At 39.1% G+C, this 21,409-nt stretch overlaps 1 protein-coding gene across 1 annotated transcript; it reads right to left on the reverse strand.

Annotated features, from left to right (window-relative positions):
* Nucleotides 1-17,104: 17,104 nt before the first annotated feature.
* LOC127433471 (apelin receptor B) lies at nucleotides 17,105-19,328 on the reverse strand. Its single transcript, XM_051685415.1, has one exon. The coding sequence runs from the start codon at nucleotides 19,134-19,136 to the stop codon at nucleotides 18,057-18,059; it is 1,080 nt and encodes a 359-aa protein (XP_051541375.1). The 5' UTR covers nucleotides 19,137-19,328; the 3' UTR covers nucleotides 17,105-18,056.
* Nucleotides 19,329-21,409: the final 2,081 nt, after the last annotated feature.

Raw genomic sequence — 21,409 nt, forward strand, 5'->3', positions numbered from 1 at the left:
TACATGCACGTTACCAGGCATGATCGTATTTTTTATTAAGAAAATTCACGCTGGATCATATTTTCTTTTTTCCAGTAAGACCTTTGATAATAGGGCAAAAATCATATTCTTCACAATAATTTTTGTATTGTTTTCTGTAAAAATATCTAAAAATCCTTAAAACAAGATCAGTTTTATTTCTCTTGTTTTAGAAACAACACTGCATATGATATTTTGGTTTTTCAGAGAATGTATTTTTAACATGTGTATTTTGTCTTACTGTACTAGCAGAGTTTTTATAGTCAAAACAAGTGAAAAAATCTACCAGTGCTGAAGAAGTAATCCAAAGTATTTAGATTACATTACTGACCTTGAGTAATCTAACAGAATACATTACTGACCTTGAGTAATCTAACGGAATATGTTACAAATTACATTTTACAGCATGTATTCTGTATTTCAAAAGTAACTCTCCCAACCCTGTGACAGATAGACATGAAACAGTTTTTCTTTTTGTTGTTTTTTTTTATTCTTTCAAATAAATAATATAAAATCACATTAATTATTCATGAACTGGCCAAAGAATTTAAGGGGGCTGCATTAAATAAGAAAACATAAATTTTAACATTAGACTTGTTCTATATTCTATACAGTATTTAACACAATTACATCAGAAGTAACTGTAATGAAATTACTGAAAAAATAAGAGTAATCCTTTACTTTTTTATGAAAAAGTAATTTAATTACAGTAATTAATTACTTAGTAATGCATTACACCCAACACTGGTTACTACCCACATCTGGTTAAGAGATATTTCTCAGTGCTCCTAAACTGCTAATTTTACTTTTTTTTATTTTATTTATTTATTTTTAACATCTAATCATGTTTTAAGATTATAGACAGTTTATTTCAAATAGGTTAATTCCTTTACCCACTTTTTCAAATTTCCAACTAATTACAATGTGGGTGTTGATGTATGGAATAGGACGCGCTGAAAATAAGGTGAAACTAGATTGTTAGGAATCTGCAATAAATTCTGCATTTACTGTTTCAGTTCATTAAAATCGACAGCCTTGGTCAAGTTTTGGTCTCAGTCTGGGTCTTTACGCAGTCTGGTCAGAGATCTTATATAGAGAGTCTCTACATAGTAGAGAGCGTAACGGTCAACTAGCGTATTACGACAGTAAGTCACCTTTTGCGGATACCATACAAATTTATGGGGAGAGCCGTAAACTGACACCTACCTGTCGCAAGATTTTCCGTGTGATCTCTTATAAAACAGCTATTTTATCGCAGTAAATTCCACACATAGTTCATTCCAAAAGGATTTTGTAGTGTAAAACATGTTGAATATTAGCGAACAGGCGGTCAATCCATTAAGTGATTAGCTGTTTCCTCACAAAAGCAGTTTATTCAGCATAATGAAGCATCTCCTCCATAGACATCCATTAAAAAAGGCCTGTAGTCTCCTCGCCAGTGTACCGCCCATAGAATGTCTATGGGACCGCAGCGTTATGCTATTTTAGGCTAAGCTTGTTAGAAGGGTTCTGGTCTTGACTACAACTCTGCTTCAAATTTAGTAAAGATAGTTTGACACGCAGGTTTGCAGATGCACCAGCAGATGTCACTGTTTCCCATAAATGTATCTCAGTCTTCCATCATCTACTAAGTTTATTGCCATCTAATGTCAGGGACGGAGGACTGACGATATGTTGTAAACTCAAATTTATGTCACATTAATGGGAGGGATATTACTTACATAATTTAGACCGATAAATTGATTTCCCTTTAAATGGATGTATATATATATATATATATATATATATATATATATATATATATATATATATATATATATATATATATAATATAAGACACGTATTAGTGTGCCAGTGTAACATTTTTCAGTAGTAGCCTGATAAACTAATCCAATTTACTTTCTTAAGTATCGAAGTGCTCAATTGAAGTAGTTTGAGAAAAAGTGACATTTTCATTATGCAGTTGTTGTCACTTCTGCACTTATGTAATGTATGAAAGCGTGTTGCAGCTGGTTCTTACAGATGAACTCCTGTCTGGAGTAGTGTGTGTGTGTCGTGTGTGTGTGTGTGTGTGTGTGTGTGTGTGTGTGTGTGTGTGTGTGTGTGTGGCATTTACTTGTTTTTGCAGACAAGAGATGCTTTACACCAACAGCACCCGAATGTTGAAAAGTAGCAAAAGGGTATTTTATAGAGGGTTTTATAGCAGGTCTTCCTGAGTTCATTCTGTGTCTGGGTGGTTTGATTTCATCATCAACAACAAATCGATGGCTAAAGAACTGTCATTACATTACACTGGACTGGAGGTGAATTTAAGGAATTAGGCATAATGTTTCAGTGTTCAAAACTGAATAGGGGAAAGTGAATTTCACACGTTTTACTCCACTGAATATTTCTGAGGGTAGGTTTAATTTTTAAAAGTCAGTTTCTGTACAGCCACATTCCTTAAAGGGATAGTTCACACAAGAATGCAAATTCTATAATTATAATTTTCTTTATTCATCGCACATTTGCACATATACAGTGAAATCCTTCTTTTTCACATATCCCAGCTAGGCTGGGGTCAGAGTGCAGGGTCAGCCATGATACGGCACCCCTGGAGCAGATAGGGTCAAGGGCCTTGCTCAAGGGCCCAACAGTGGCATCTTGGCAGTGCTGGGGCTTGAACTCCTGACCTTCTGATCAATAACCCAGAGCCTTAACCGCTGAACTACCACTGCCCCTAATTCTCTCATCATTTACTCACCGTTATGCCATCCCAAATGTGTATGACTTTGTTTCTTCTGCAGAACACAAACAAAGATTTTTAGACAAATATTTCAGCTCTGTAGGTCCATACAATGCAAGTGAATGGGTACTAAAAATTTGAATCTCCAAAAATCACATAAAGGGAGCATAAAAGTAATCCATTCAACTCCAGTGGTTAAATCTATATCTTCAGAAGTGATATGATAACTGTGGGTGAGAAACAGGTCAATATTTAAGTCATTTTTTACTATCAATCTCAAATTTCACTTCCACTTTCACATTGTTCTTCTTTTGTTTTTGGTGATTCGCATTCTTTGTGCATATCGCCACCAAATGGGCAGGGAGGAGAATTTGAAGTAAAAAAGAACTTAAATATTGATCTGTTTCTTACCAACACCAATCATATCACTTTGGAAGATACAGATTTATCAACTGGAGTTCTATGGATTCATTTTATGTTGCCTGTATGTGCATTTTTGAGCTTCAAAGTTCTGGCCACCATTCACTTACATTGCATGGGCCTACAGAGCAGAAATATCTTTTAAAAATCTTCATTTGTGTTCATCAGAAGAAAGAAAGTCAAACACATCTGGGATAGCATGAGGGTGAGTAAATGATGAGAGAATTTTTATAAACTATCCCCTTAAAATCTTGACTACAAATAAGCTATTGAACATTTCCACTGTTAATGCCAAGGGAAAAAATATTTATTTTAAAAAGAATTAATAGCAGGGCATGATGTCAGACTGCATGGGGTAAGTTTGTGACAAATTGGAACTGGAAAATTGGAAAGCAAAATGGAATCAGAAAAATAATTAGGAAAAACAAAACAAAAATGTAAAAGTTATGTATTTTATAAATTCAAACATTTAAAATACATGTCATAACTTGGCCCAATAAAACTGTGAAAGTCATTAAAACTATGGAATAACATAAATGGAACTATGGGAATTATGTTGTGACTAAACAAAATCCAAAATAAATCAAAACTGTGTTATATTTTAGCATCTTCAAAGTAGTCACCCTTTGTCTAGAATTTGCAGACATGTACTCTTGACATTTTCTCAACCAACTTCTTGAGGTATCACCCTGGGATGCTTTTTAAACAGTATGGAAGGAGTTCCCATCTCTGTTGGGCACTTATTGGCTGCTTTTCTTTATTATTTGGTCCAAGTCATCAATTTCAAAAACTTTTTTATTTTATTTTTTTATAAAATTTTATTTTTTTTAATTAAATAAATTAAATGTTGGCACAATTATATTTTTGTCTACAAAACTAATTTCAAACATTTAAGCATACTTCTTCAGATCAAAAGATTTTTAAGATCATGAGAAACGTTTCAGGCAAGTGACCCCAAACTTTTGAACGGTAGTGTAGCTATATAAAATATAATTATATTTATGTTTGGATGATAGAACTGACAAAATTCTTTCTAATTTAAATAGGTTTTGAACTAGGTATTTCAATCTAACATACAACACCACTACTAGAAAGAAGTCATGTTTATGTAATTCGATTTATGATTCAAAATCCTATGAGATAAAGCCCCTGTGACAACTTCCCTTTGTGACAACTAGCCCTTGCCTCCCCTATAATGGTTCATGCCCACAACATAATGACCCACAATCAGAACAATGCCTCTTTATTTCAATGTGTCATTGTTTTTAGACAAGGTGGCAGTTTAATTTTGACATTCAGGTAATGATTTCCCATTAAGGCAACATAATTTAGCTCAGCCTCATTCAATTTAATGCATACCATTTAAGATCAGCCTCTCTCTGTGAGCCTCTGTGATAAGCTCAGTTAAGTCTGAATGCCTGCAGCTGAACCGGCTGTGAGTTCAGCTGGTGACAGGGAACTTATTTAGTTCCAGTGACAGGCCTGAGAGAGGGAGAGCTTGAGACTGCTCTAAAACCAGCGCTCACAATGGAGAGAATAGAGCTGCTTATGAAGGGATGCTTTGTGCACTAGGGAGGATGAGCCCTCCTGGTCTCACACCCATAGATCCGGTCGGATCGCATCATGCATACTGCCAGCGTGCCTCTATATGCACCATATTCTGAGGAAGAACCTTTGATTAGATCATCAGGTGTTTGAAGGCTCTGCTTATGCTCAAGGTGTTGATGAACATTGGCCTGCTTCCGGAGACTTAGAAACTCCTCTGCTTCATGGTGCGCTTTCTTCATGGCCTTGAGGTCGATCACAAAGCGTCAAGGAAGTGTGGCCTGCTTTATCAGATCTTCTGCAGAGTTATCCCTAAGGGCCCGGAGACCCCATGAAGGTCTTGAACCGTATGGATGCACTGAAGCAATGCTATTGAAAGACAGGATTTCCCTGGACAGGAACCTCTCCCTCATTGTACCCCGAACCTTCTCTGGCCTTGCGACCCCTATCTTGTGCAGCAAAGCCCCCCATCACACTCTGCAAAATAGTGAGATGGAGGGAGTGCGGGTGGTATAGATCAGGAAACCACAAGTCTTCCACAAGCTCCTTTGGGGGTCACCGCTCGTTTCCCTCTACCTTCCCGCTGTGTAGACTTCTTTGGGCTCCAGATCGAGGCAGTTCCTTGAACCACCCTCTCCTCCCATTGTTCTGTTCCAGCAAAGCCACACACATTTCCTTAATAGCTATTTTTGCCTGACCTGCTTTGTTGCTTTGATTTATAGTGGATTGTGTCTTGATTGGGTCTTTCCCTTTTTCTGTAAGGCTGGAGTTTTTCAAGGGGTTTCATTTATCAAGAGCATTATTACATTGTCCATCTTTATAGCATTGTGTAATATAAGTTTTACTGTCCTGATTTATAAATTATTAGGGGTCCAAGCACTAAAAATGCTGGAAGATGCCATTGTATTTGGATTGAATTCTTCTTCTTCGATTCTTTTCTCTTCTTTTCTGCCCTAAAAGTGTCTGGCCGTCAAAAGCGTAAATTGCAGAGACACCAAACTTGATGGAACGGTCATAAGCCATCCACAACTAATCAAGTAAAGAGACACTTGGCGCTATAACGGGCCGTTTAGACCGAATCTGTTCTTGTGCTAGAAAAAACTTGATTCAGTTTAATGAGAAGAACAGAACAAGGTGTCTTGAGACGAGTTTTTAACAGTTAAAGTTGTTTATAACTTGATATGCCATCTAAAAACTGCTGTGCAAGACACTGCAAAAACAGCACGCCGTGGTGCAATGGTCAAACACGTCTTTCTAGTGCATGTTTTCCTAGAAAAACAATTGAAAAACAGTGTGGATGGATGCAAAAGTGCATCATTTATCATTAAGAAAATCCTGGCAAAACGTAAAAAAAAAGAAAAAAAAAGATTTTTTAAGTTGTTTGGCAGATATGATAATATAAGTGGACAAACATAATGTAGTTACTTGCATCAAATTTCAGGTAGGGGGCGATACAATCCTTAAAAATGTGCAACTGGAATATTGAATTTTGCCACCACACATAAAGGCATCATAAATGTAATCCACATAACTCCAGTGGTTAAATCCATATATTCAGAAGCAAAATGATAAGTGGGGTGAGAAACAGATCAACATTTAAGTCCTTTTTTCTCCTCCCTATCAGTAGGTGGTGATATGCACCAAGAATGTGAATCGCCAAAAGCAAAAGAAGAAGAATGTAAAAGTGAAAAGGGAGATTTATGGTAAAAAATGACATAAATATTTATCTGTTTCTCACCCACAGTTATCATATCGCTTCTGAATATATGGATTTAGCCACTGGAGTCATATGAATTAATTTTATGCTGCCTTTATGTGCTTTTAGAGCTTCAAAGTTCACCTTCAAACCATTCACTTGCATTGTATGGACCTATAGAGCTGAAATATTCTTCTGAAAAAATCTTTGTTTGTGTTCAGCAGAAGAAATAAAGTCATACACATCTGGGATGGCATGAGGGTGAGTAAAGGATAAGAGAATTTTCATGTTTGGGTGAACTATCCCTTTAAGGAATTATAAAACGGGTTCATTAATGAATAATACTGTAAGTCATTTACAAATGCATTATATATCATTGATATGCAGTTACAACAACATAAATAAAAAGGGCAACATGCATGCAATGCTTGCCAAACAGTGAGCATTTAAATTACATGTTTTAAAAGCTTAATTAATACACTTCTTCATACTTAAATTTATCAAAAACTTAAAATGCCCTAATTCATTCATTTATGTCACAATGAAGCAAAAATAGATTATTATGGTGAATAAATAATGTCATTTTGCTACAGTCTGTTTGTGTTTCAGTTACAGTTTTTGACAATTGCTTACGCACGATTTCTGAAGCTATGGCTCCTTTTCTATAAACTCTACACACACAGCATGCAAAACATCTCACATCTCTTGCAAAAGCAAACATTTCATTCAGAACTTTATTAATTCTTCTCAAAATGGTGTTTTTGCATCAAAACTCTACACACAAACCATCAAATGATTAGCTATTATTAGATCTTTTGCGTGTTTACTGTGTAGTGGAGTGCATGGCAGTTTGTCATAGCACTCACATGTACATGTACAGGTATGTGCACAAATATATACAGTATGTATGCATATCAGAATCAGAATCAGAATCAGAATCATCTTTATTGCCAAGTATGCTTACACATTCAAGGAATTTGTCTTGGTGACAGGAGCTTCCAGTGTACAACAATACAAAATAATTGATTTCTCAAAACATTGTATTTTCATCTCAAGCTCTGATTTCTAAGTTAAAATTAGCTATAAGTGTTTTCACACGTGAGCACTGGGTGTAGGTAATCGATAAATGAGTGTGGCATTTTGAATGGCAGTGTTTTGCAAATGAAACACAATAGCTGTTAGTTTTGAATGATGTGTCTAAAGTAGAGAACTGTGTTTAGTGTTTTGCAAAAAGTGTGTTTTACAATTGCAAACTGAGTGTAAAGCAGATAATGTGCTTGTAGTTTTGCCGACTTGGTCTGAAGATTAGGTACATGAGTTAATGGTTTCACTGAGTGTGCCTCAAGTACCACTTTTAGTGTGTAAGCGATTGTATAAAACTGTAATTACTATAATGTCTTAACTCACATATGTTGTCACTTATCTTGTCATGTTGATGTCAAAAGAATGGAGCTAAATCTCTTCATATGTGTCCACTTTATATTAAGTTAATGTTTATAGGTTATTAATGTTGACAAAGTGTTATTAAGCATTTATAACATGAGGTAAAATTGCTCACTATTTTTTCAACCTTTTTTATGGATGTTACTAAAACTGCATATAGATGATTTATAATGCATTTGTAAATGAACACTTTTAAAACCTTAAAATGGAAACATTCCTGTAAAGTTACTAAAAACTGTATCCATGGCACACAACATTGTTCATGCCCCCCTTTCCTAAGTGCTTGGACCCACATTCATCTTTAAAGTGACCGTTACATTTTGCTGCAGACAGTAAAAAGTTCCAAAGGATCTTCATTGCATTAGATATAAAATATCACATCTAATGCTTAATAAATGATCCCAGACATTTTCTCTATATTTGCAGAGTGAAAAAAAATAAAAAATATTTTAATAAAAATAAACAAAATCCCACAAGGGGGAAAACATAAACAACCCAGAAGGGGACAAAAGTAAGGGAGGGGAGGGAAACGAGGGAGGGAACTTGAGGAAAGGGGCGGGGTCCGGTGGCCTGGGGGGTGGACACAGGGCAGGAACAGGATCTGGAGGCCTGGGAGGCAGGCACAGGGCAGGAACAGGGTCAGGAGGCCTGGGAGGTGGCCACAGGGCTGGGACAGGGTCAGGAGGCCTGGGAGGCAGCCACAGGGCTGGGACAGGGTCTGGAAGCCTGGGAGGCAGGCACAGGGCAGGAACAGGGTCGGGAGGCCTGGGAGGCAGCCACACGGCTGGGACAGGGTCTGGAGGCCTGGGAGGTGGCCACAGGGCAGGAACAGGGTCTGGAAGCCTGGGAGGCAGGCACAGGGCAGGAACAGGGTCAGGAGGCCTGGGAGGTGTCCACAGGGCAGGAACAGGGTCAGGAGGCCTGGGAGGCAGCCACAGGGCTGGGACAGGGTCTGGAGGCCTGGGAGGTGGCCACAGGGCAGGAACAGGGTCTGGAAGCCTGGGAGGCAGGCACAGGGCAGGAACAGGGTCAGGAGGCCTGGGAGGTGGCCACAGGACAGGGACAGGGTCAGGAGGCCTGGGAGGTGGCCACAGGGCTGGGACAGGGTCAGGAGGCCTGGGAGGCAGCCACAGGACTGGGACAGGGTCTGGCCTTCGTAGCTGAGAGTACAGGCAGTGATGGGGGAACGACCTCCGTGGTCGTGGGCACTGGCTGTGATGGGGAAACAGCCTTCGTAGCTGTGAACTCAAGCATTGAAAGGGGAATGACCTCCGTGGTCATGGACACTGGCATTGATGGGTAAAGGCCTTTTTGGCTGTGGGCTCAGGCAGCGACTGGGGAACGGTCTCCAGGGCTGGGAGCGCTGGCAGCAACTGAGGAGTGGCCTCCATGGCTGGGAGTGCTGGCAGTGACTGAGAAGCAGGAGCCTTTCTCCTCCTCCTCTTCCAGACGGCAGGGAGCACTGCTGTGGGATCGGCCATCATGACCAAGGACGCTGACACTAGGACGGCCGAGGCTTCAAGCATTGGCTTTGGGATGGACGAGGCTTCAGGAACAGGCTCGTTGACTGTGGCAGACGTGGGCGCTGGCTCCTCTTCCGGGCAGTGAGCGGCACTGCTGCTGACGCAGCCTCCGCCTCCTGGTGGTCCGTAGCAGCGGGCTCAGGCGAGGCATCCAACTCCATGTGGGGGGTGCCCTCGACCTCGGGTTGGGATAAGGAAAGGAAGTCCTACGAGGTGCAGGCTGAAATAAATTCCTCCCATTTCATAGCCAGCCTGACTGTCTCAAGAAAATCTCCATCCTCACCCCAATCTGAGACCCAAGATGTAATAGGTTCCCTCAGACCTACCCAGAAAAAATTAATGAGACAGATCTGATGGAGTCCCAGACCCAACGAAAATGATAGGAACTCTAGAGCATACCCCCATATTGACTTGTCCTCCTGCTGTACCCCGTGTAGCCTCTTGATGTGCTCTACTCGTTGACGTGCAGGAGAACCAGTCTTTGAAAAAAAAGTCTCACTGCTGGGTCCATGCTGGCCAGTTCGTAATGTCATGGTTTTGGGGAGAGGTAAGGACCCAAACGCAGAGTAAAAAAAAATTCCATGAGGGGGAAAACATAAACAACCCTGAAGGGGACAGAAGTAATCCAGGGAACGGGCAGAGGTCAACGGGGAACAGGACCAACCAGACCATACTGGAACCAGGAAGGTGATCAGGAAGACAGGAGCACAAGAGAATACATACAGGATCGACAAGATAACAAGACAAACTGGCACTGGACAGCAAACACGAGGAGACTGAAATAGGGAAAGAAATACAGGTTAATACAGGGCAGGTGTTACTAATGAAACAATAATGATCAAACAAGGAGGCGGGGTGTGACATAAGACCGAGAAGCACGTGGTGCTACAGAAACAATAACAAAGCCGCATGCTCTCACAAGTGCACATTGCCCAGACAAAGAGGCGATATACACACATGCCAATCAACAAACACGATGAGAGAAGACACCTGTGTGAGAGTTCGGCCACGCACGCACCATACACCTTACCAAAGTGACCGAACCTCAGCACAAACATGAAGAAAGTTCGTGACCCAAAGCGAGCGCAACATGCTTCCGCAGACGCAAGAGACAGACACAAAACCGACATTGAATATTGACGCGAGTGCATGCAGCCAAGATAACACAAGCGCGATGCACCCACGTCAATAACAGACAGACAAGAAGTATGAATGTCCGGGTCCCGACACAGACCGGAACAGAACTAGACAGGAAGTCAGGACCCAGAAACCATACTCCAGACAGGTAACACAACAGACAGAAGAGCGCGTGGCAGGGAATATAACAGAAGCCGTGCACTCACACAAAGACAGACATGGGCGGATTATGCCATGGCCCTGTCAGACCAAAATCCAGACTGACAGAGAGACAGGACCATGACAGCTGTGGTAATGAAATATTAGTTTACTCAAGAGATCAGTTGATGGTGTTGCCCACACCCATTTCTGTATGATATGTGATAAAACCATAAGAATGATACACTCACAAAAAAAAACAACATTGCCTTAAATGTATTGGTCATGCTGTTCTAAAAGAGGCATTATTTTTGCTTAATTGTATGGCATCTGCTACATGAATAATTATTATCTAGCGACATTTAGAATGGAAAAAAAAAAAAAAACTATACCTGTCATAATAGGCATCCCTCACAAAGAAAGAAGGTATTCATCAACTGAGTTTTTGTGACCTGGTAACCTGATATTACGATTAGACACCTTATATCAGTGTTTGCTGACAAAAGTGTCAAAGGAAGGAGATGAAAGCTTCTGTAATTGAGTAAAAGAGTGCATGGTTAGAGTCTGAGGCCTTGATGAGGACAGACAAATACACATCAGCAGTGATTCATCTGTCACTAGAGTCACAGAGGAGAGAGGAGTGGGCAATCAGTCAGTCTGCTGCCTTTGATTGCTGTAATATGACTATCAGGGAAGGAACACTGCTTAGGTGCACTCAGTAATTTGTAATGCATGTCGCCTTGGACTTACACTGATATCAAGTGGCGTGGATGCAGCATCATTCAAACCCAATAGTTTTCAGTTACTGATGCCATTGTAGAAATCCACTATACACAGTCAGCTGTAATTAATTTAATCTATAAGTAAAAGTGTCCAATAACAGGGCAGTTACTGATATTATGTGAGTAGTATTCAGCTGGTCATGTGATTCTAACATGGCATCCCCCATGTGCGGACCCTCTCCATGTAGAATAAAACTTACTGATATGGTTACTGATACGACTAGAGTCCTCATCTCAAGTGAGTGCTCATGATTTTATACATATGTTTCAAAATTACAATTAATTTCTTTACTTACTCAACCAGAATTTTTGTTTTCTTCTTTCAATAAAGTTATATATTTCAATTGATATTGCTTAATTCTAGCAAAAGTCAAGCAACGATGAAGAGGAAACAGGTTTAACATTATTATTTTTGATGTTTCACTTCATGTTCTCTTTGCTTGCAAGACTACACAATGTCCCTCTCAGGTTTCGTTTTATCACTGTATAATGTTTGACTCTAAAGCACAGGAAGCAACTCATTCACCACATGCAAATTCACACCATGAAATTCAAAATTTTCAGGGAGATTAAATTACTGTTCTAAATCTTTACAACATCTTTAAAAATGTATGTAGAAATAATTTTCCTTGAATAGCTTAAGGGATAATTTGACACCTGTTTGCAAGACTGAGCCGAACATCTGATCTGTGCCCACATACTGCAGCTGTTAGCAACTGAACCAGAAAATCAGAAAACATGCACTGAAAAAAACAAAAAACAAAACAAAACAAAAACAATAAACTACTAGTAAATTTAACAGACCATATTTTCAAGTAAAGGCTACAAACAATTCTTGGTGTCTTTAATTTGAAACATTTTAAATATTTCTAACATACTTAGTCTTGTACCACATTACATACACGCCTTCCACAGGGAAACTTAATGCATGCTATGTAGTCTATAAGACAACACCTTGCATTACTGGCATCAGAAAGAGATTCAAAGCTGCGCATGCAGACCTCAACACTTGGTGTACAAAACACAATGATTCAATCAACAGATTATTTTTTTGATCCTGAAAGTGAAATTTTGACTTCACAAAACAAGAAGTTACCAAACATAACAACAAAATCAACAATAAAAACTGTGTAATTTAACTTGCAAAAGTGAAAGTATGCTCATTAATTATTCATGCTGGGAACACCAGCTTTGAAAAGTAAAGTAAAATGTACTTATTTTATTTACCTGTAAGATTTACTCAAATTAGCAAATAAATGTGACAAGGTTTTCTACTTTAGGACTGATACATGATAACACATTGTAAAGATAACAAACAATCATAAATAATATTTACTAATCACCTAGAGCATTCATTTTTACATGTTTGAATTGAGCACTAATGTAGCATTTTCTTAATATTTTCCAAGTTCAAGCTTAAACTAACTTATTTCATGTTAAACATACTTAAACTTATCTGGTATATTTACTTCACCACAAAATAAAAATAAAAATTTCAGTGTTGAGGTGCATTGCATGACCATGTTATATTGTTGTTCTTCCATTAATGATCAGTTGAAGATCGCATTCTGTTTCATGGCCTAGTGACTAGCACTCCTTGAGCTGTAGTGCTCCTATATAAGTCACGCTTGTGAAGCTTCGTCAATGCGGCTTTAGGACTCCGCTTCTGAGTATTCATCTGGCGAATGTCTGCTCCCTCACCAATGAAACGGATGAACTGCTTTTGCTCACTCAAACATATAAGGACTTTTCTAACTCCGCTGCTCAGTGTTTCACATCCCGGACAGCGTGCTACATCTGCTGGGCTTCCGGCTGTTCAGAGTGGATCATCGGGAAAACAAGAGACGGTGGGACATGCTTTTACATCAATGAAAGTTAAAGAAAGATGTAATAGCATTGAAGAAGTTGTGCTGTCCTAATTTAGAAGCGCTCTTCATCAGCTGTAAGACTTTCTACTCACCGCGGGAGTTTTCCTCGTTTATTCTAGTGAGTGTGTACATCCCGCCACAAGCATGTGAACGCAGCACTGCAACAGCTGGCTGTTCACATCACAGACACGAGCAACAACAACCGGACTCTCTTATCATTACTCTGGGAGATTTTAATAAAGCTAACCTCACCTGGGAACTTCCAAAATACAGACAGCACATTACATGCCCCACCAGAGAAAGAAATATACTGGACCAGTGCTACACCACTGCAAAATATGCATATCACTCTGTCCCACATGCAGCTTTAGGACTCTCTGATCACAGTCTAGTTCATCTTCTCCCGATCTACAAGCAGAAACTAAAATCAGTTAAGCCTGTAGTAGGACTGTAAAGAGATGGACTACTGAAGCAGAGCTGAAACTACAAGCCTGCTTTGAATGCACTGATTGGAGTGTTTTTGAAGCTACAGCCACAGACCTGGACGAGCTCACAGATAGGCAGCAGCTAGACTGGGGAAACTCACATTCGGGACGCTCACTATTAGCACTGGTGCTCCTCAGGGATGTGTTCTCTCTCCACTGCTCTTCTCCCTGTACACAAATGACTGCACTGCAATGGACCCCTCTGTCAAGCTCCTGAAGTTTGCAGACGACACCACGGTCATTGGCATCATCTGCAACGGTGATGAGTCTGCATACAGATGGGAGTTTGAACAGCTGTCTGTCTGGTGCAGTCACAAAAACCTTGAGCTGAACATGCTCAAAACAGTGGAGATGATAGTGGACTTCAGGAGAACCTCCCACCCACCATCCTGAACAGCACTGTGGCAGCAGTGGAGTCATTGAGGTTCCTGGGCTCTACCATCTCTCAGGACCTGAACTGGGACACCCACATTGACTCCACTGTGAAGAAGGCTCAGCAGAGGTTGTACTTCCTTTGCCAGCTGAGGAAGTTAAACCTGCCACTGGAGCTGCTGACTCAGTTCTATTCAGCCATCATCTTGTGTACATCTATAACTGTCTGGTTTGGTTCAGCCACCAAATTAGACAGAAAGAAACTACAATGGACAGTCAGCACTGCTGAGGGGATTATTGGTGCCCCCCTGCCCACATGTCTAGACTGAAACTTTTCTGATGCCTGGACTCTATCCACAGGGGTCTATGATTATACATATAAATTGTTTGATATACTGGTAATGAGTACTTTATATATGAAGTTACATTTCACATTTTCACTACAAATGTCACATCCATAATGCTGGAATTGCCCTGTACATTGTCTGGCAAAAATGACAAAAATGACATTAATATCTTGTTTTCTCTTTGACTGGTATACACTATTTCTAAGTGCATCAGGTGGTTCTTGTATATCTCTGATCATGCATCTGCCAAGGAATTATGTGGCACAAGCATTAATCATAGAATAACATTCACAAAATGTATGTAAAACAAAATATGCAGTGGTATATGATTTACTGTGCATCTAAAAACATACTCTATTTCCTGTATAGTACATTATCCTTTGCAAATTTCTCACACTTTAGGGACTTGCAGAAAACAAATAAACAAACCAAAATAAACACAAAGATGGCCACTAGCCCACACACATGCTAGCAAGTGCACACACACACACACACACACACACACACACACACACACACACTTGTGCTATCTCTACAGGCCATTTATATAATAGAAACACCATCTATTCTGTCACTTTTCTCTCCTATCTAAATGTTCCATTCTCTTTGTCTCTGTTTTATATACCCGCTCAACAGATGCATGTTTTGCCCAGCATGTAATCTCTGTACCATATCGATTCAGTCTGTCCCACATCTATTATGCAGTAATCTTCAGATTAGATAGAATTCACTTTGTTTGCTGCTTGTTAGTGTTTAACTACATTAACATTTATTCAGAAATGTTGAATGCTACACAAATGGAAAAGTATGTTTACAAATTTGTTATTTACATAATGCTTAATTTAAAAAGTGCACATATTTACAAATTACGTCATAAAAATGTGTTTGGTTAGAAATATAGGTATATGTTCTAGCACTTACACATTAATGACTGACTAAAGTATATTAGACTAGAAACAAGAAGTTTATACACAAGCAAATACATTTTTGATCTTGTTGTTAACAAACGTTTAATCGGTTAAATCCAATTAAAATTTTATTTTGCTGTTTCTATGTAGATATAACCATTGTACACATAGTTTCCAATGCTGTTTCAGTCATTTATAATAACCACATCCTTGTTTTATGAAGGAAAAATATTAAACCAAACTGAGACATCAGTGGCACTAATTACTACAGATTAGCACAGTCCCTCCGACAATGATTATGTCCGGCTCAAAGCTTATTAGAGCTTACTAGAGCCCCTGTTTACGGGCTGGCGACCTTCCATAAGCAGACCATATAAAAAAAAAAAAAAATGCTGATACCTTTTTCTGGCAAAATGCCAAAAAATAGTAAGCAATTGTATCTACAATATAGGCATTATATATATGTACTGTATACCAACGGAAAAAAGATACTGTAAATTTTCAATGAATCATGAATCTGATATTTATAATATAGCCCAATATTGCTACTAAATGAGGCTCAAAATCAATGCAAAAACAAATATAACTTTTGAAGGAGAAAAAACTGTTAAAAATTATTTATGGTAAATAAAATCACAGCCCTTAAATACAAAAAGTTTTTTTATTTAAATATCTGTGTCAGTTATTAATTTTTATTTAATAAATGTTTAATAAATGTAGGTCAATTTAAAAATAAATAAATTTTATTTACATTTAAATAATAATATAAATTTTAAAATAATAAATGTATAAAATCAAAACTATCAAAAAGAATACTTTACTTGAACATAATACAAATTAAATAGCTTGTTTTAATTATTTGAAAATATATATACACTACCGGTCAAAAGTTTTGAAACACTTATTCTTTATTATAATTTTTTTTTCACATTTTAGAATAATAGTAAAGTCATTAAAACTATGGAATAACATAAATGGAACTATGGGAATTATGTTGTGACTAAACAAAATCCAAAATAATTCAAAACTGTGTTATATTTTAGCATCTTCAGAGTAGTCACCCTTTGCCTAGAATTTGCAGACATGTACTCTTGACATTTTCTCAACCAACTTCTTGAGGTATCACCCTGGGATATTTTTTAAACAGTATTGAAGGAGTTCCCATCTATATACTGGGCACTTATTGGCTGCTTTTCTTTATTATTCGGTCCAAGTCATCAATTTCAAAAACGATATATATATATATATATATATATATATATATATATATATATATATATATATATATATATATATATGTATATTATTTATTTATTTATTTATTTATTTATTTTAATTTAATGAAAGGTTTGCATCGAGCATACTTCAAGTAAATATTTTAGGCTGTAGGGAAGCCCTGTACTAGTGTAATTGTTTTTATTTTTAGTGTACTAAATTGATCCTTACTGTTGAGTCTGTGTAAGCAATAAACACAGCCAAGTACAAAACAAGAAACAAAAACGGATATCAGCCATAAACATGCATTTCCTTTCAGTCACTTGCTTTGATTTTGATCTGTCAGAGGACAATAAGAAGCAAAGCAACCGCCTTCACCCCAGACTTAACAGGATAACCGTACACATGATGGAATTCAACAAACATTCCAAATGAATCCAAGAATTTCAAATTGATACAAAAAGAGGCACAAACAAGAGAAATTCTTAATACACATTTTATTTATAGAGTACTGCAGAAAAGCATCATACAGCAGTGTTTCACAAAAAGGTTATGTGCCAAAATAAAAATATTTTTTTAGAGTTCATCTACACAGATTTCATTAGCTTACACTCACACACACAAACACAAGCATCAGTATCTCATCTGTCGAAACTGCCACCTATTAATTGGGTCTCCTTCTTCCCCGACAACATTTGTCAGTTGCCATCTGTCTGTCTGAGTTTACCCCCCTCCAAAAAAGTCTTTAATCAAGCTGTAACACTTCTCAAGTTAAGCACCCATCCCTCCCTCCCTCCCTTACTGTAACGGTTAAGATAAGACCGACTGGCCAACAGAGTTCTTATCTCTGTCCCTTATTAACAAGTGCTTAAAGGACAAAAATAAACAACCAATTGAAAAATAAAAAAACAAGCATGGTTACATACACTTATGCAGTGTCAAAAGTAATGAGTTCACAAATTGCTCTCAAAACCCTTCCGTGGACCACCCACCGCCCTCCCCTGCAGCTCCAACTAACAGCAAAGTCTATGAACCTCAATCTCCAAAGGCAGCAATATGAGGTGCAGAGGCGGAGTGCAGCAAAAAACCCATACATTCAACTCCACACGTCTGGAGTGCAGCTGTCGGAAGGGGAACTGCTCTCTGGATGTGTTTTCAAGAGCTCCATCTCTGAGAGTCTGCATCTGGTCTTAAAGACACCAGGACAAAGTGACTGCATCAGTTCCTCAGAACCAGAATGTTCTATTTTTGTTACTCTTAATTCATAGAGTACCAAAGTGTAGTTGCAGGACAAAGGAAGCTGATTCCTCAAGTTCCCACAGTCAGATACAAAAGGAAAGTCTGTTTGTCCCCAACAAGGGAAGGATTTGACAGTTTGAGGGTAGTTGCCGACTTGTTTACCCCCGATTCTGTGTCACCCTTCCACACATCTCCTCACACCTTGGTAGCCAGCGATTGGGCTTCAGTTTTCTGTGAAGAAAGGGAGCTGGCTGGACTGGCGTGCAGAGCTTTCTTCAGGTTGAGGAGGCAGAGGCACTGGGAACGGAAGCGAAGGTCAAAAAAGGCATAGAGGAGTGGGTTAAGGCAGCTGTTGACATAGGCCAAGCAAGTGGCATAGGGATGGGCCAACAGTAGAAGATTCAGGAAGGTGCAGGAGTCAGGTGCCAGATTCAGATACGAGAGGGCGTCCATGGTCTTCACAACATGGAACGGCATCCAGCAGGCGGCAAACACCACCACCAACGTGGTAATGATCTTCAGCAGGCGACGCTTGCGCTGGTCCTCCTTGCGCAGGCTGTTGAAATGACGTGTCACGGTGCATCCGATGAATCCGTAGCACACCATCATGGCCAGAAGGGGGATCAGGAAGCCCAGAGCCGTGGAGGAGAGGCTGAGGCCGGCAATCCAGAACACCTCCTGGCCTGGTTTTCTCACCACCAGGCTGAAGTCCATGGCACAGGAAGTGCGGTTGGTTTCAATGTCGTACACGGTAGTACGGAACAGCAGAGTGGGTGACGCCAACACACCTGAGAGAAACCAGATTGCAGCCAGCGATGCCTGCATGTGTCCTCTGGTACGCAGCTGTGTGCTGGTTAGGGAGTGAACGATGGCCATGTAGCGGTCCAGGCTCAGACAGGTGAGGCAGAAGACGCTAGCATACATGTTGAGCAGCACCACATAGCTGCTGATCTTGCAGAGGGCCACGCCGAAGGGCCAGTGGTAGCCCAGGGCGGTGTAGACGGCCCACAGGGGTAGTGTAACCACAAAGGTCAGGTCAGCGAGAGCCAGGTTTCCAATGTAGACGTCGGCAGCTCTCCGCTTGGACTGGGCCCGCCATACGGTGAAGATGACCACGCCATTGCCAGTGAGGCCCAGGATGAAGATAAGCATGTAGAGCACGGGAATCAAAGAATATGATGGTTCCCACTCATCAAAGTCGCACATTGAGTTATTTGCAGACTCCTCGTAGTCATCTTGGCTGTAGTCGAAAGTCATGTTATCCATATCGTTCATTCCTCCAACTAATGTAAAAATTATAACGTATTAAAACGTTAAATAGTCTCTGTTGTCTAAAATTTCAGTTGACAAAAAGCAAACAAGTATAACAGATATCTAGATCAATGTGATCTTAGATGTAGTCTTAATGGAATGGTCCAGTTGCTTGTGATGTGTTCAGGTCAGAATGTTTCTCAAACCGGACAAACTCTGGCTTTTAAACCCTCTCTCACACCCCCTTACACTCCCCTCCCCAAAGTCACCCTGACCCCTCCCCTCACCAGCAATCGTCCTGAGACTGCAGCCTCCGCTCCATCTCCAAAGGAAAACATAGGACATTAGCCTAGTTAATATACAAATAATCGTATGTGTGTGTGTGTGCGTGTGTGTGTGTGTGTGTGTGTGTGTGTGTTTAGAGAAAGATTGAAAAGCGTAACCACTTAAAAAGTAAAAAAATGTCGTAAAGTAATGATCAGTTGTTGACGTAAAGCTTAAACAGTGTTGTAAAAGGTGGAACTGAAGGAATTCGCTTGATAGAACTCTACTCGACAGGGTTTTTATATTTATTCCGAAGAAATTGTGTGTACTATATAAGTAGCCTATATAGGTGTTTTCAAAGCGTTTGTTTTTACGAGATAATGTGATTTTCGGGTGTTTTACTATTACATTTACTTTAATATTATTATTAAAAAGGCGACTCATAAGAAACTGTTCTCGATGGCCATCATGACAAGTCTGGACATGAGTTTTAGCCTTATAAAAGTTAATTTATATTTTAATGCGCGGATGTGAAAGTGTTAACAACAGGCTATTACTTGGACGATTCAAGCGCTCTAATTTCCATCCGAATGCGTTTGAGATGCTTCTGCACTCTTCGCTCTCGGACTTGCCCGAGCAGGACCACAAATATTTCCGAGTTAATCCAAAATACAGCAGAGTCAAAAGTGCGAGTGATGCATTTGTTTGTACATATTCTTCAGTTCTCAACGCAGTTTTTGTGCATAGCCTAAAAATTTCGACTTTATCAATATGAACAATATTGTTAGTAATAGCTTATAGAAGCCTAATATATTGTAAATATTATTAGTAAAATTCCAAATACGTTTAATAAAATAATAACCTAATGTAAATGTAATAAACATGAAAATATCCTATTCATGCTTTGTGCTTAACTGACCGTGTCTCATAATTTGCCACTGTGCCAGTAATCATAAATAAATAAATATTATAGCCTAAGATCAGAATGCATTCTATTTATTCTCTTTTTATACTTTAATACTAATTGGTTTATTTAAACCCAAGAAACTGTTACCACTTTTTCAGCTTTTATTAGGATTACACATTGTAAAAGAACCCAGTTATACTCCAGAAACTAATGAAACAGATCACTCATATTGATACATAATTTATAACAACATCCCACCCATGTTATGTCTGATTGTGAGATATAGTCCAAATATAATATGCCTTATGATTGCATCAGGTCTAAAGGGGCAAAAGTGTTGGAAGATAATTAAAAGGAAATACAGAGAGAAAAGTATTATTCATATTTAGAATGAAGTCTAGAAAGAGTTCATCTATAGGATATTCCATTATATATTCCATTATCATATACATATAATTTAAAAATCCTGTAAATTACAAAGACATGAGAATAGTGAGGTTTCTACAGTAAGGCCATACTTTAAATGACATGTAGAGCCAAAGCATTTGGTGCAGTATTAGGACTGAATGAAGGAACAGACTGGAGATTTCACTCGGCACCCTTCCTCGTCTCTCAGCGTCGAGGCGTCAGTGGCGCCAAGGACCTGACCCACTCAGACACAACTATCCCTTCTTGACCCACTCCTACACACACACACACATGTGCACTGACCAAGCCCAGGACGGGAGGCTCAGCTTTTTGGAAGTTCAAGTGTCAGAGCTTAACATGTGCTGCAGAATGCAAAAATGTTGTTTGGGGAGTAAAGAGTTTGTGTTTGCTTGCAGTTTAATGGTTTAAATCATTTAAAGGGATAATTCACCCAAAAAGGAAAATTCTCTCATCATTTACCCTCATGCCATCCCAGATATGTATGACTTTCTTTCTTCTGCTGAACACAAACGAAGAATTTTAGAGGAATATCTCAGCTCTGTAGGTCCATACAACGCAAGTGAATGGTGGCCAGAACTTTGTAGCTCCAAAAAGCACATAAAGGTAGAATAAAGTAAATCATACAACTCCAGTGGTTAAATTTATATCTTCAGAAGCAATATTATAGGTGTGGGTGAGAAACAGATAAATATTTAAG

Source organism: Myxocyprinus asiaticus, chromosome 43, assembly GCF_019703515.2.
Source record: "Myxocyprinus asiaticus isolate MX2 ecotype Aquarium Trade chromosome 43, UBuf_Myxa_2, whole genome shotgun sequence".
Taxonomy (NCBI): domain Eukaryota; kingdom Metazoa; phylum Chordata; class Actinopteri; order Cypriniformes; family Catostomidae; genus Myxocyprinus; species Myxocyprinus asiaticus.